The sequence below is a fragment of the Urtica dioica genome, chromosome 12 (assembly GCF_054948205.1).
Source record: "Urtica dioica subsp. dioica isolate 48M chromosome 12, U.dioica_male_clone48M_v1_H2, whole genome shotgun sequence".
Lineage (NCBI taxonomy): Eukaryota > Viridiplantae > Streptophyta > Magnoliopsida > Rosales > Urticaceae > Urtica > Urtica dioica.
The window spans coordinates 13389631-13406449 of record NC_142767.1 but is presented as its reverse complement, the minus strand read 5'-3'; the positions used below and the strand labels follow the sequence as shown (position 1 = coordinate 13406449).

Below are 16819 nucleotides of genomic sequence, written 5' to 3'. Positions count from 1 at the left end.
GTTTGATTGTAAACGTTGATTCTATAAAAGTGACACTCATTTGGTTTTGATAGTTATTTGACTTCAGCTGGTTTGTTAATTTGGTATTAGTTGCTTGTGGGTTTAGTATACCTAACACGCATACCTCTTACAGATATTGAACTGCAACACTAAAAATGATCAGATATAAACATATAAAAAATATAAAAAAAAACACTAATTACATAACATAGATATGCCGGCTAATGCTGGCCATGTAACATAATATACTACAAAAATAAGGGATTATTTTTTTTTTTAAGAAAAAATATACAAAAATAGCTATTTGAAACTAATTAATTAACAAAATAGTCAAAGTTTCAAATTTTTTTTTATACAACAAGAATAATTTTTTTTTTACTATTATTATAAGTAATTTTTCACTTTTTAAAAAAATAATCTTAGGATTAAATTTTTTCTTGAAACCTGATTATTGCACATTTTTTACTATTTCACTAATTTTATACAAACTTCGGTTATTTTTTTAATTCATTACTTTAAATTGACTATTTAGATCTATTACATAAAAAAATAATAAAAAATTAGGGATTATTTCATTTCAAAATAAGTTACTCCTTTCAATCCCAATCCGCAATTAGGGGTAAATGAGTTCATTTTTTTTTATGAATTTTTTTTTCTCTTACTAACTAAAATAAACGGACATACAAATTGTTTAAGGGCCGGCTAAACAACTAGCTAAAACAACACCCCTACTTTAAAATTATAGCCCAACTATTAATATATTTAGGAAAATAGCCAATTTATCATGACAAAATTCCAATATTCCAATACTACCCTTAGGTTAATATTATTAACGATCATAGTAAATAATATCGTCCATAACAAAAAAATTAGTAAATCTAATTAACAATAACAAAAACTACAGTAAATCTTATTTTCCGTAACAAGAACGACAGTAAATCTTATTTACCGTAACAAAAAAAAATCGTAAATCTTATTTACCGTAACAAGAACAAAAGTAAATCTTATTTACCGTAACAAGAACGGCAGTAAATCTTAGTTACCGTAACAAGAACGGCAGTAAATCTTATTTACCGTAACAGGGAAAGTATCAGAGATGAGAATTAGTTAATCTATTAGTAAATCGTAACAAGAACGGCAGTAAATCTTATTTACTGTAACAGAGAAAGTATCAGAGATGAGAATTAGTTAATCTAACTGTAAATACGATTTACTAATTATTTCCGTGAACAATCGAGGACAATAAATATAACAGTAAAAGTATCAGAGATGAGGATTAGTTAATCTAACCGTAAATACGATTTACTAATTATTTCCGTGAACAATCGATGACAATAAATATAACAGTAAAAGTATCAGAGATGAGGATTAGTTAATCTAATAGTAGATACGATTTACTAATTATTTCCGTGAACAATCGAAGACAGTAAATCCGACAATAAATCATATTAACCATTGGCAGTTAATAGTATTAAGTGTTTCAAATTCTTTGAGTTTCATTTGCAAGTTAATAGTATTTTTTCGTTGTAAATATTATTTATATTAACAGTTAGTAATATTAAGTGTCAATGTAAATAATATTAACTATTAATATTTCACAGTTAAAACTTCTTTTAACCCCAAAACCCAGTACGGCAAACATGGCCGCTCGTTTGCCTCTCTTTCTCTGCTCATTCCATCCCCAATCTCGCAACCGACGTTCTCACCATCTCCTTCCCGCGCTCACCGCCGCCACCAAGGTTCGCTCTCAACACCACTTCCAATTTGCCGTACTCTAGTATCGTTTCACTCATTCTCTGCGTTTCAGATGGAAGGGATTCAGGCGAGCGAGATCACCGAAGACTCGAACCAGAGGAAAATCTTCGTCGCCGGCCCTACGGGAAGCACCGTCAAAAGAATCGTCGACCAGCTTCTCGCCAAAGGCTTCGCCCAAATCACCCAAATCGCCCAAATCGACCTCCACAACCATCGGCGAAGCTTCTCCGCTGGGAATTTTTGCCTCCTCCGATGGGTTCATCACAGGCGCTGGCGAGCTCGCTCATCACAGGCGAATTGATTATTGACGAGGGTTATGGGGGCATTTTGGGTAACCGAATTTCATGTTGGCTATTGTTTTAAATAAATGAATAGATTGGCTATAATTTTAAATCACACTGTCTAAATAGGCTAATTGTTAAGAAATCTCATTGTTTAACGATCTCCAAACTAACGTTCAAAATTTGGAGAAAATTAATTCCAAAGCATGTCGACACTGAAATTAGGATAACCGAGTCCAACTTTTCACCTCGACTCAACATCACATATCATTCAATTATATATGCTAGGGCATCTCCAACGGGGACCCTCATTTTGAGAATCCTAAAACCTCAAAATGAGGGTTAAAGATCCTCAAAATAAGGGTTTAAAGATCATATACTTCAATGGGACCCTCATTTTGAGGATCCTCAAATCTAAAAAATTATATACATATATATATATATATATATATATATATTACATATTAAAATTACACAAAAACATAGAGTTACATTTAAACAAAACATAGATGAAAATATAAAATTACAAACAAACATAATTTTATTTTCTATGTTTGAATATGAATGTTATTTTAACTTTAATATTAATAGTACGTGTTTTTTTTATTATTTATTCATCGACTTGTAAATATATCAAATTATTAAATTAAAAAGATTTAATTGTAATTTATTTATCTTTATGTACCAAAATATAAAATATTTGATTAAATTTTAAAAATAGGGTATATTTTAACAACTTATACAAAATATAAGACTAATATATAATTAAACAATAATTTTTTTATGGTGTGAACTGTGGACTCTCAAATTTAAAGTCTCAAATTTGAAGTTTTAAGGGTTCAAAATAATTCCCATTGAGCCCTCATTGGAGATGGTATGGATACTATATTGATTAACCATTATAAAAACCTTTGAAAACTAGTTTATTTAACAAGCTTTAGACATATTATCCACTGCCGGCATGTTCGTAGAAAGAGCATATGAAAGATGGAAGAGTTTTATTTTTTAAAATCATTGTTTTCGATGTTAATATAGTTTTTAAGCTTTTTCGAGTTTAGTAATGTTTCTCTTTCTAAGGGATTTTGAATTCAAGAATCCAAAATGGCACATATTGCGGATTATTTTAAGCATTTAGTCATTTCTTTATTGTTTATAACAAAGATAAAATTTGATAAAATGTAAACGTACTTGGTTCATGCAAACAATGACATAAAAGTGTTATGTCATCGTTTTCACAAAATAAAACGACACGGAGAAATAACAACAAAACAGGCCCATACACAAAATTCAAATTCGCAAATAAAGTCTTTAGGTTAAACCTCGAGTTAAACTCTCAAGACAAAAACACAATACATGTCTCGAAGCCTCAAGTCAACCTTTTGATGAAACCATCAAGTCAGACGTCCTCGAGTCAACTTCAAGACCCTCGAGTCGACTCCAAATCAAAGTCCTCAAGTAAACTCCAATGTCCTCGAGTCGACTCTATATCTAAATCCTCGTGTCGACTCTATATCTAAATCTTCGAGTCGACTCTCGAGTCCACAGGACAACATATCGAGCAAAAGCTCTCAAGATAGACTCTCGAATGAAGTCCTTGAATCAACCTCATTGATGAAATCTTCAAGTCAAAGTCACAAACAAAACACTCAAGATAAGTTTACAAGAAAGGACTCTTGAAGCCCCTCGGAAGGCAGCCAAATTTTCCCTTGTCTCCGATCTGACTTCTACCTTCAAATTGTCTTTCGCCTTCAACATGACTTTTGCCTTCAACACTACTTTTGCCTCCAGCCTGAATTTCACTTTCAACCTGCATTTCGCCTCCAACTTGATGATGCCGCCAATCTAATGAGCAACGTCAACCTGATGAGCTCCACCAACCTGATAATGCCACCAACCTAATAATCTGATAAGCGCCACCAATATGATGGTACCGCCAACCTAAAAATGGCTGCCAATCTCAGAATGCCCCCAAGCAAGCTTTGGCTTCAATCCCCATTTTCCTCAACCTCGTGGCCAAGACAATGCATTCTCATGCCTCAAAGAAAAACTATATATACATCCTCCATTCACACTCAATGTAATTCTTTATGGACTTGAAAAATTTGTGCCTCTCTCTAACCTCACATTCTCTCACTAGAGAAAAAATTTCTCTCTAAACAATTTCTAATTCGACACAAGAGACGAGAGATAGACACCCATCTCGACTAATGTCGAGCGATGGAGCGCGCATTAGGAGAGATCATCCACGCTCCTAACTAATGTTTTTTGTTTATTGAATGAAGAACACGAATAACACAACAAACACAAATAATACGAAATGCCAACTATTGACAAAGAAAAGAGGAACCGAGAACCTCTTTCCAGCGAGACAATGATGACGAGGATAGAAGACTTCACCACGTCCCAACCTACGTGCGGTCGTAGGGGCTACGTGCGGTCGTAGGGGCCTGACTCTAGAAGGAACCACATACGATTTTAAGTGTAGACAAAAAAATGGCGTTAGTCGTAAGCAATCGTTAAATATAAATAATTTAAATAAATCAAATTATTTTCATTTAATTCAAAAGAGCTAGTAAAATTAAATATAATTTTTTTAAGTTAGAAATCATTAATTGTTGAAATGGAAAAAAGCACTATAAAAATGCAAGGGAGAACATAAAATGTACTCTTAGATGTTAAAAAATAATGTACGGTTAGAACCAAATTAATATGGACAATTATTAGGATAAAAGTTAAAAAATTGCTTCTTATGTTTTTAGAGTCACAAGTTCAATTTTGAGTCGTTATTGTTGTTTTTTTACCACCTATATTATAAAAGAGAAATTTTATTAATCGGGTTTAATAAGCCATTAAATATCAAGATTAGACCCTAATGTTTAAAAATATCTAAATATGGACTTTTGATCCAAAATCGGACAAAAATACCCCTGATTCAAAAAACCCATATTTTTCTCTCATTTTCAAATGATTTTCATCACAATTCTAATCCTAGCGCAACCAATTCGAACATAAAAAAGAATTGTGATGAAAATCATTTGAAAATGAGAGAAAAATATGAGTTTTTTGAATTAGGGATATTTTTGTCCGATTTTGGGTCAAAAGTCCATATTTATATATTTTTAAACATTAGAGTCTAATCTTGATATTTAATAGCTTATTAAGCCCAATTAATGAAATTTCTCTTTATAAAATGAATAGAATAAGTCAAAATACCGTAGCTTTCACCTTCGTCTAGGGTTTAGATTCTCTCTCTCTCTCTCTCTCTCTCTCTCTCTCTCTCCATTTCACTCCCAAATCTAAAGCCCTAAAACCCACCAGAAATGGCGATGAACTGAGACTGATAGTTACATTTGAGCCCTAGACAGATCTTCAGGTCTAATCCCCAAATTGTGCGCTAGTTATTGTTGTTCGAAACTCGAGCCATGTATCTGTACAGCCTCACGCTCCAGCGGGCGACCGGCATAGTCTCCGCCATCAACGGCAACTTCTCCGGCGGAAAGGTCCAGGAAATCGCCGTCGCCAGAGGGAAGGTGCTCGACCTTCTCTGCCCCGACGAGAACGGTAAGATTCAGACTGTCCTCTCCGTCGAGATTTTCGGCTCCATTAGGTCTTTAGCTCAGTTCAGGCTCACCGGTTCGCAGAAGGACTACATCGTCGTCGGGTCCGATTCTGGCCGAATCGTGATCCTCGAGTACAACAAGGAGAAGAACGTGTTCGACAAGATCCACCAGGAGACTTTCGGGAAATCCGGCTGCCGGAGAATCGTCCCGGGCCAGTATTTGGCCGTCGATCCCAAGGGTAGAGCCGCCATGGTCGGGGCTTGCGAAAAGCAGAAGCTGGTCTATGTCCTCAACAGAGACACCGCTGCAAGGTTGACGATTTCCTCGCCCCTGGAGGCTCACAAGTCCCACACAATCGTTTACTCCATTTGCGGGGTCGATTGCGGGTTCGACAACCCGATTTTCGCCGCCATTGAGCTGGATTACTCGGAGGCCGACCAGGACTCTACGGGCCAGGCCGCGAGCGAGGCCCAGAAGAACCTGACGTTCTACGAGCTTGACCTCGGACTCAACCACGTCTCGAGGAAGTGGTCGGAGCAGGTCGACAACGGGGCTAACATGCTCGTCACGGTCCCCGGCGGCGGCGACGGACCGAGCGGGGTCTTGGTCTGCGCCGAGAATTTCGTGATTTACAAGAACCAGGGACACCAAGACGTCCGAGCCGTGATTCCGAGGCGCGGCGATTTGCCCGCCGAGCGCGGGGTTTTGATCGTCTCGGCTGCTGTGCACAGGCAGAAATCGATGTTCTTTTTCCTTCTGCAGACAGAGTATGGAGATGTGTTCAAGGTTACGTTGGACCACGATAACGACCGCGTGACCGAGTTGAAAATCAAGTATTTTGATACGATTCCGGTGACGGCTTCTATGTGCGTGCTTAAATCCGGGTTCTTATTTGCGGCTTCCGAGTTCGGTAATCACTCCTTGTATCAGTTCCAGGCTATTGGCGATGATGCCGATGTAGAGTCCTCTTCCGCTTCATTGATGGAGACCGAAGAAGGTTTCCAGCCAGTGTTTTTCCGCCCCAGGAAGCTGAAGAACCTTGTGAGGATCGACCAGGTCGAGAGTCTGATGCCGATTATGGACATGAGAGTCCTCAATCTCTTCGAGGAAGAGACATCTCAGATATTTACGCTCTGTGGACGAGGCCCTCGTTCTTCTCTCAGAATACTAAGACCGGGTTTGGCCATCAGCGAGATGGCAGTGTCGGAGCTTCCCGGCGTACCGAGCGCGGTGTGGACCGTCAAGAAGAATATCAACGACGAGTTTGACGCGTACATCGTCGTGTCGTTCGCCAATGCCACGCTCGTGCTTTCGATTGGAGAGACCGTCGAGGAAGTGAGTGACAGCGGGTTTCTCGACACGACTCCTTCGCTCGCTGTGTCCCTGATAGGGGACGATTCTCTCATGCAAGTCCACCCCAACGGAATCAGGCACATCAGGGAAGATGGGCGTATAAACGAGTGGAGAACGCCCGGGAAGAGAACGATCGTCAAAGTTGGCTCCAACAGGCTTCAGGTTGTCATTGCTCTGAGCGGAGGAGAGCTTATATATTTCGAGGTCGACATGACAGGTCAATTGATGGAGATTTCCAAACACGAGATGTCCGGAGATGTCGCTTGCTTGGACATTTCCCCGGTGCCCGAAGGAAGACAGAGATCCCGTTTCTTGGCAGTCGGTTCATACGACAACACGATTCGTATCCTGTCCCTCGACCCCGACGACTGTATGCAGATTCTGAGCATTCAGAGTGTCTCTTCCACTCCGGAATCTCTCCTTTTCCTCGAGGTCCAGGCCTCTGTTGGTGGGGAAGACGGGGCCGATCACCCGGCGAGCCTTTTCCTCAATTCCGGTCTATCGACCGGCGTTCTGTTCAGAACCGTGGTGGATATGGTGACGGGCCAGCTCTCAGATTCCCGGTCGCGCTTCCTGGGACTGAGAGCCCCGAAGCTCTTCTCCATATCCGTGCGAGGCAAGCGTGCGATGCTCTGCTTGTCGAGTCGCCCTTGGCTCGGCTATATCCACCAAGGGCATTTCCTATTGACGCCCTTGTCCTACGAAACTCTCGAGTACGCGGCCTCTTTCTCGTCCGATCAGTGCGCTGAAGGTGTGGTCGCGGTTGCCGGAGATGCTTTGAGGGTCTTCACCATTGAGAGGCTTGGAGAGACCTTCAACGAGACCGTCATTCCTCTCAGGTACACACCAAGGAAGTTCGTGGTTCACCCGAAGAGAAAGCTTCTGGTAATCATCGAGAGCGATCAAGGAGCATTTACGGCGGACGAGCGCGAGGCCGCGAAGAAGGAGTGCTTTGAGGCACCTGGAATGGGAGAGAATGGAAACGGTAGCGCCAACCAGATGGAGAACGGTGGCGAAGACGAGGACGGCGATGACCCGTTATCCGACGAGCATTACGGTTATCCCAAAGCAGAGTCTGATAGATGGGTTTCTTGCATCAGAGTTCTCGACCCAAAGACATCAACTACCACGTGTCTTTTGGAGCTTCAAGAAAACGAAGCTGCGTTCAGCGTTTGTACTGTGAACTTTCACGACAAGGAGTACGGTACTCTTTTGGCGGTCGGTACCGCCAAGGGTCTTCAGTTTTTCCCGAAGAGAAGTTTGATAGCCGGGTTCATCCATATTTATAGGTTCGTAGAGGATGGGAAATCCCTCGAGCTTCTGCATAAGACGCAAGTCGAAGGTGTTCCTCTCTCGTTGTGCCAATTTCAGGGAAGATTGCTGGCTGGAATTGGACCAGTGCTGAGGTTATACGATTTGGGGAAGAAGAGATTGCTTAGAAAATGTGAAAACAAGCTGTTCCCCAATACCATCGTATCAATCCAAACGTACCGCGATAGGATTTACGTAGGCGACATTCAGGAGGTACACTACTCTATTATTTCTTCACTGTTGTCGTATCGATTCCTAAATCCTTAAACCAATTAATTAAAACTGATCTCTTTAGAATTGTAGTAGTGACAGTGTTGTGCATAAAGCCTAAGTATATTATTGCTTGCTTGTATCTTTGCTTCATTCTAGATGAAGCTTTCTTTTTTCTTTCAATAAAATTTCAGTTTCTCTAAAAAAACTGATATAACACGATAAACATACATAAACTAACAAAAAAATCTTTTAAAAAAAAACTTTAATATTCAATAAACATAAATGTAGCTATCTAGGGTAAAATTTGATTTTCTGATGTGATTTTGTCTTATAAATTCTGACAAATATAACGATTTGCAGTCGTTCCACTATTGCAAGTACCGTCGGGACGAGAATCAGCTGTACATATTTGCGGACGACAACGTGCCGAGATGGATAACGGCGTCGTACCACGTGGACTTTGACACGATGGCCGGGGCCGACAAGTTCGGGAACGTCTACTTCGTGCGCTTGCCTCAGGACGTGTCGGACGAGGTGGAGGAAGATCCGACGGGCGGGAAGATCAAGTGGGAGCAAGGGAAGCTCAACGGGGCTCCCAACAAGGTCGAAGAGATCGTTCAGTTCCACGTCGGCGATGTTGTCACTTCCCTCCAGAAGGCTTCTCTCATCCCCGGCGGCGGAGACTCTCTCATCTACGGGACTGTCATGGGAAGTTTGGGCGCTTTGCTCGCCTTCACGTCCCGCGATGATGTCGATTTTTTCTCGCACTTGGAGATGCATATGAGGCAAGAACACCCACCCTTGTGTGGCAGAGATCACATGGCTTATAGATCGGCCTACTTTCCCGTTAAGGTAAATTTTTCGTGTGATTTTCAAACGTCGTTACGTTTCTTAGGTTGTATTGTATTTACAGGCCTTTTGAGTGGTGCTATGGAACTGTTTTTTTTTACTTATTTTGGTACTTGTCGGCACTGGTGAATCTTAAAGGCGTCTTTCGTTTTAGATCGTGGGTAACGGGTTTTGGCTTTTTTTTTTTTTTTTTTTTTTTTTTGCAGGATGTGATTGACGGCGATCTGTGCGAGCAATTCCCGACATTGCCGCTCGATTTGCAGAGAAAAATTGCTGATGAGCTAGATAGGACTCCTGGCGAAATTCTCAAGAAACTCGAAGAGATCCGGAATAAAATAATCTGAGAGGATGATCATCGGGGGAGAGAAAAAAAGGTGGCCTTTCCGTACCAACGTTCCGAATCTTGAATTATCATATTATAAATTCTGAGCATTTATTCAAACTTTCTATGCATATTGGTTTTTGTTTTCAGATTTCTAGTGTGGTTGAAGCTCTCTGGACGTTGCACTTCATAAGTCTTGAAGCAGCTAATGAAGTCTTTGGTGTTGACAGTTTTTTGAGCCGTCCTTGCACACTTCATAATCTGTCGATGTCTTTCAATTCTTGTAATTAGTTATGCCAAGACTTTTCCCTGCTTTCTTCTTCTTCTTTAACATATTGCTGAATAGATTTAGTGATGGTGATTGCATTGAATGATCTGTATCTCTAGTATCGCACTTTATTCAAAGATCGGGAAAATTGTAAAACTCTAGTTATCACTGCGCAACAGAATGATGGCTGTCTTTTTTTTTTTTTTTTGGTTATGGGGTCTTTTTATGTATTTACAAAAAAAAAACCTTAGAGAGAGGTCGCGGAGCTTGGTATCCCTCAACTCTGTTAAATTTTTTTGAGGGAAAATCATCCACTAAGTAAAAGTAGTTTCAATATTTTTAGAGAGGCGTCGCGGGGCTGGAATATCCAGTATTTTTGGATTTATGCACGTTTTTTTTTTTGGGATTTATGCACATTTTTTTTTAGGGATTTATGCACATTTTTATTCTGATATGAATACTGAATGTTACATTCGCCATTAATAGCAATAAGCAGGTAAACTCGGCCAGACATTGATATTTCTATATACCCAATTTTAGGCGTTATGAAGCTGGCTAACTGGTTTGTCCGGTCTTTTCTCGACAAAACATCAGGTGCTATCAAAATTTAATTATAATTCAACTCCTGATGATAAAAAAATAAATTATTTTCTGTTTGGGGGTGTAGTTCTATTTGTTGAAAGTTCTAACCATAAATTTAGTTACATGTAAGTACTTCCGGAGGAAACAGACTATCTTTAAGACTAGCTCCTATTCATGAACCGCAGTTAAAATTTGTATTTGAACTTAACGGTGTAAGTAGTTACGACGTTGCTAAATTGTAACATGTGATATTTTTGCCAAAGAAAAAAAAATGAGTATATAAGTAGTGTTTTGTCTCAATATTGAGTATTTTTGCAGTCATTACACATTTACACCTTTAAAAAAAATGGATTGAAGTAGGAGTAAGAATTCATCGCTCACACTTCACTTTCTTCACTTTATACATTAGACATGTGCTCAATATAAATACATAATTCTAAGTAGGAATGACATGTGCTCAACATCGATGGTTCTAATGTCCGATAATATAATGGTAATAATCTTGAATTAAAAAAAAATCGAAACTCATCAAAGCCACATTTCTTTTGTTGACATAAACAAAGCATCTCATCATCACGTCTGTAGCGAAACCTAAAACTAAGCCATCTCATTTATAGACGCGTTTTCGAACTTTTATCCGAACAATCATTTACAAGGAGGTTTTATGATGTCAACATGCTAAAGTAATTTTTTTTTTATTTTTTTTATTTTTTTTTTATTTTTTTATATAGAAATAAGCTCTATTTAAAACCTAGAATCTAAAAAAAACTCCATTTTTCTTTTATTATTAATGGAATTAATGTGGCATAGACGCTCAATACTCATTCGTTTAAAATTTAACTTCCATGTGTCTTTTGACGGGTGACACTCGAATTTAATGTTTGATATATATGCTGCCTAAAAAATATGAGTACATATGTATATGAATAGAAAAATGTTGGGTATTTATGCCGCTGATAACCTAAAAAACTGCTGCCTAAATTTCTATTTGAGGTGAAGATTGAAATTCGGACCGCAACAATTAACAATATAATATACATGGATTGTTTTAAAGAAATAATACAATATTTTTTTATTTTTTTTTTATTTTTTTTGCTAGCACAAACAACATGGATAGAAACAACACTTCACTTTGATACATTAGACTGCCAATTCAAAATAAACAAATAGGAGAGGCAACAACAAGCATACAATTTAAGGCATTCTTATGTTCCTTATTATTTGGAAAAGGGGTCATTCTCAGCCTTGAGTTCATTTTCCAATCTCGAGTTTCCGAGAGACACTCTCTCATCCAACCAACCAATAATGTCATTAAAAACGACATTTATGTTCTCTGGAGTCTCGCCGTAGAGCAGGCCGTGCCACATTCCTGGGTACAACTTGAATGTCTTATCGGAGCTCGAAGCAACTTCGTGTAACAGCTTGCTAACTGCTTTGTCGGTCACTCGGTCATCCCCTCCATGAAGAACAAAGAATGGCAAAGTGATCTGAGCACATTTAAAAAATAAAAGAGAGATATTAAAATGATACCCTCCTAACATTTTTTTTTTCATCAGAGAGAAAAATGCTAAAATATAATATTTATACACATTTATTTTTTTTAATAATTTTCCTCTCAGTAAGCTAGGAAAAAACAAGAGAATTGAATTAGTGAAGGAAAATTGACAGCAATAATACCATTTGTTTGACAATTACGAAAAATCAACAAAAACTCAAATATTGATATATCTAGTACCAAATCGATCACGAACTGATTGATTCCGTGACACATTTGGTACTAAACGTGTCAATATTTGGATTTTGATTAGTTTTTGGTAAGTGACAAACAATTGATATTATTGCTGTCAATTTCTCATTAGTGAACTATCAAAACCAAATGAGGAGACGGGTTTTAGTCACCACGAAAGTAATAGGCTAAAAAAAAAAATTGAAATAGTGATTTGGGATTTCTTTAACTCAATTTAAGTGAAACTATCAATCTGATACCCCTTAGTTTTTTTTTACTCAAGTTACAATATCTCATTAGTTTGACATAATATCACAAACGTCCGTTAAGTTAACTGCTTATTGCATAAATGTCCCTTATATTTACAGATTCTTACAAAATCATCCTTCAGTCAACATTAATTATATATTTTATTTTTTTATTAAAAAAAATATTTTTTGAAAGAGAAAAATAATCGAAGTCATTATAAAAAAAACTCTACGATTTTAAGAAAAAAAAATCATTTTAAAAGTTTTTCTTACCATGAGTTTTTTTTAAGATATATTCAAACAAAGATATATATATATATATATATATATATATATATATATATATTTAATTAAAACTACTAGAAATATGAGAAGTCACCTAAAAATGATGCTTATATTTTAACACTATATCCATACATTAGAATAATATTAAGTAAATGGTTATATGATGATTTTAAGTAAATTTATTGCAATTAGCTAATTTTCTAATTTTAAAAAAAAAATTATTTAAAAAAAAAAATAGATCACCAAGTCAAATTAAATTAATTAATTAAAACAATTTATTCAATTGGATTACTAGACAACTGACTTAATTGTCTATTATTTGTATTCATAATATTTAATTGCTATGATTCGTAGTCATTAAATTTTATACGAATAATTTGGTATAAGAAAACAAATAAAATTTACAACTTAATTTAAGAAAAAAAAAATTAAGGACCTCTCATTTGATTTCGAAATCGATAAACATGCGAGGAAAAAAAAAAGAGCATATGAAAATTTGACGGGAAAAAAACAATAGAGAGCAACTCTGTGGCACCGCCCACGTTTCACAAAAAAAAAAAAAATAGAGAGCAAAGAATATGTACCTCATGAAGTTGCTTTTCAAGAGCCGTACTGACTCTTAAAAGTTCATAGCCAGTTTTCAATCGAGGTCTGCCCTTGTAGCAATATTTGTTTTCCCTAACCTGTGTATCAATGTATGTTATTTATTATCAGGTTTTTTTTTCAGAAAAATTATTATTAGTCTACTAAAGTCTATAGATAAACGCTTAGGAAAATTGACAGCAATAATATCGATTACTTGTTAATTATAAAAAATCAATCAAAAATCTAATATTGAAATATTTAATACCAAATGTGTCACAAAATCAAACAATTCGTGATTAAATATTTCACAAAATTAATCAATTCGTGACCGATTTGATATTAGATATGTCACTATTTAAATTTTGATTGATTTTTAATAATTGTCAAAGAAATGATATTTTATTGCTCTCAATTTTTCAAACGCTTACAACGGAAATAAAAGTAACTATCAATGCATTTTTTATATTATTTTCTAATTTTAAAAAACTTGACGTGCGTAAGTACAAGATTGAAAGTCAAAGAAAGATAAAATTATTACCACTAATTAATCATTATAAGGTGGCGTGGCCATTTTGTATCCATATAAAAAAGATAACAGAATAATTTTATTTAATTCCATACCTATTGTAGAAGTAAATTTCATTAGAACAAAAAAAAAAAAAAAAACGGGAAAGAAAATATACCGCTTTTCTAACTTCAGGCACTTTAAAGGCGAGATCAATAATATCATTTGAAGGGATTATTTTCCACGTTGGAATAATCTTTGTAAGCTTTGTCAAAACGTTGATCACTAATGGAGATGGCCTCATATCATCTGCAATCTGATAAAGAAAAAATCAAACAGATTAATAATTATTAATCGAAAACAATAAAAATCTGGATATTTTTTAATCAGCGGGATAATTCAATAATTTTATAGATGACGACGACTCAAAGGCTTTTCGGATCTTCTTTGACGCGTAAGTATAAAATATCGAATTTCTCAAGATTTGATTTGGAGATTAATGTGATCGATAAAAATATACAATAATAACATAATATATCGTCAACTAAACGATCTCGAATCGCAACATGTTACAGCTACTAGAAGCACTTTCATTTTTGTTAGTATTAAAAAATTATTTAAGAATTGTGAAAGTTCATAAACTATTCTATAAGTTAGTGGGTATGGTTTTGAGTGCGGTGGCAAATGATGAAGAACTAACTTTTGTAAGCAACTTGGAAACTAGATGGCAAAAAAAAAAAAAAAAAGCATCTTTGCAAACTGTACAAGATGACGAATTAAGTAAACAGCAATGTTTTAATTAATTAACTATTTTATTATTTTTCTAAGACTATTAAATAAAACTGTTGTTATTAAATAATTCTGACCCACATAAAAGAATATACACGTTATAAATTATAATAGGGAAAAAAATCCAAATTACATGTGCAATTTTTGTTTTCTTATTAGAAAATAAGGGGGCATGTATTTCTTGGGGGGGTAAAACTGAGACTTTTCTCATTGCATTGGATGTGAAAACCAAATTAATATTCCATTATCAAGTTGAGAATAAGTAAAACGTCATAATTACATTTAAGTTTGACACCCCCCAAATTTTTATTTTTAAAAGGTCTAGAAATGTTTTCACTATTTTTGTTTTTTCAAGTTTCATTTGGGAAAGATCCAATTTTTATGGAGGACCATATTCAAAACTTGCCAAAAAACCTAGCTAAAGAATGATATCTCGGAAAAGTGTGATTATAAAGGAAAGCATTTTTTTAAAGGGAAATATTTTGGCAAATATAAATAAACAATAAATGTATACCTTGCACATGGGTGCGGCCAAAATAGCACCATCCCAATAGTAAGGCTTTTTCCGGTGAACAAGTAGAGCCATTGCTCCTCCCATTGACTCTCCCAACAAAAACCTCATTTTCCCTTTGTACTCCTTTTTCGCTGCAAATTATATATTAAAAAATGAATCAATAATTGCATAAATAAAAATAATAACATTATGTTAACAATAATTAATAAAAATGGTCACGATCAATGATAACGAATAATTATAACAAAAAAAAAAGGAAAAGTTGGTATCATGACATGACTTCTATTTGACGAGAATTAAAAATAAATAAATAAAATTGGAGGATGAGAACAAAACAAAGGAGTTGGTTTTGGATACGAAAGTCAGACCACAAACGGAAGTGAAGTGATCAGAGCAATCGTTAACGACATCGTCAAAGCTGTTGACGAAGCCTTGAAGACCCGCCGATTTTCCATGCCCTTCGTAATCTATTCCGTACACCGCAAAACCAGCTTTCACTAGTCGAACCGCCGTGCCTATACATATTATTTAAATATATATATTAATAAACAGAAATACTTTTTTATTTTGTTTATGACTACTTACTGTTCATGGTGATGCTACACTCCATTCCATAGCCATGGCAAAGGAAAATCAAAGCTTTTGGGTCTTGGTTTTCCGGTAGCCATTGGCACGTGAAAAGCTTCAAGCCCCGGGGATTCGTTACGTGTCCCTATTATTTTAATATCAAACCATACAAAAAGTTAATAATTTATCGGTAATAATAATCCCGGTGATGAGTTTGTGATATATGTGTATGAGATCTAACCTCTGTGTAGATGGTTTGATCTTTGTTCTGATCCTGAAGGATATTAAGAAAAATAATTAAATATCGTGAATATATATAAACGGTAAATTAATACACGAGAGATATCATAGGGAGAGAGAGAGAAACAAACCATTAAAACTTTGATTGAGATGAGCAGAGAAACAGACTGTTGTGGAACTCGGAATTTAGGAGAAAAGGAAAGAAGTTCACAAGTGCATGTATTTTTATTTTATTTTAAGGTTATTAAGAAAGAGATGAAGAATTTGCGGAGAAAGGCATCGCCTATTTATAATTAGTTTGATTGTTTGGATTGGAGAGGAGATAATTATTGTGTGCACTGTTGTTTGTTGTTATCCTTCTACGGGCTTTCCTCTATTTCGCACTACTTCCTAGTTTCAATTAAATATATTCATAAAACTAATAAATCTACAGGCTTGGTCAAGAGAGGAGGATCGTCCAAGCAATTTGATTTTAAAAAAATCAACATATATTAAAATATAAACCAATAAAATGTTGGCGCATAAGTGTTATTCTAATTATTAACTAATACCTTAAATGTTTTTATTTATAATTTCTCGGAAAACGAAAATGTTTTATTAGGAGATAAGAATAAATTTGGGAAAATGAAACTTGTATACCTTGTGTTTTAGTGAAATGCCGAGTTTAACCTTTGATTTTTAAAAATGTCGAGTTCATACCCCCTGTTGAACTAAAATGACGAAATTATACAATGAAATAGACAACAGTACCACAAATCTTCTTTTTATTGATTTTTTTTCATTGACAGTAACTATAAAATTTATATGTAAACACCAATTATCTTTATTCATTCGCACCATATATGTAATTTATTTAAAAACTAAAA

At 35.8% G+C, this 16819-nt stretch overlaps 2 protein-coding genes across 2 annotated transcripts; one reads left to right on the top strand and one right to left on the bottom strand.

Moving 5' to 3' along the window:
• The first annotated feature begins 5255 nt into the window (after positions 1–5255).
• On the top strand, positions 5256–10111 carry LOC149379279 (spliceosome-associated protein 130 A). Its single transcript, XM_089602578.1, has 4 exons — positions 5256–8473; positions 8834–9325; positions 9529–9696; positions 9795–10111. The coding sequence occupies exons 1-3, from the start codon at positions 5459–5461 to the stop codon at positions 9664–9666; spliced, it is 3645 nt and encodes a 1214-aa protein (XP_089458704.1). The 5' UTR covers positions 5256–5458; the 3' UTR covers positions 9667–9696; positions 9795–10111.
• A 1383-nt stretch (positions 10112–11494) lies between these two features.
• Positions 11495–16346, bottom strand: LOC149379278 (caffeoylshikimate esterase-like). Its single transcript, XM_089603802.1, has 8 exons — positions 16085–16346; positions 15955–15987; positions 15732–15858; positions 15515–15661; positions 15147–15277; positions 14022–14159; positions 13338–13436; positions 11495–11981 (listed from the first exon to the last, which is right to left on the bottom strand). Exons 1-8 carry the CDS (start codon positions 16085–16087, stop codon positions 11712–11714), a joined length of 948 nt encoding a protein of 315 aa, XP_089459928.1. The 5' UTR covers positions 16088–16346; the 3' UTR covers positions 11495–11711.
• Positions 16347–16819: the final 473 nt, after the last annotated feature.

Bases quoted from the DNA above. Each gene is read 5' to 3' on its own strand.
- LOC149379279 (XM_089602578.1), top strand. From the start codon at position 5,459: ATGTATCTGTACAGCCTCACGCTCCAGCGGGCGACCGGCATAGTCTCC. The intron at 8,474-8,833 runs GTACACTACTCT...AACGATTTGCAG, and splicing joins ACGTAGGCGACATTCAGGAG to TCGTTCCACTATTGCAAGTA. The intron at 9,326-9,528 runs GTAAATTTTTCG...TTTTTTTTGCAG, and splicing joins CGGCCTACTTTCCCGTTAAG to GATGTGATTGACGGCGATCT.
- LOC149379278 (XM_089603802.1), bottom strand. The intron at 15,662-15,731 runs GTAAGTAGTCAT...TAATATGTATAG, and splicing joins GTGTAGCATCACCATGAACA to GCACGGCGGTTCGACTAGTG. The intron at 13,437-14,021 runs GTATATTTTCTT...ATTGATACACAG, and splicing joins TGCCTGAAGTTAGAAAAGCG to GTTAGGGAAAACAAATATTG.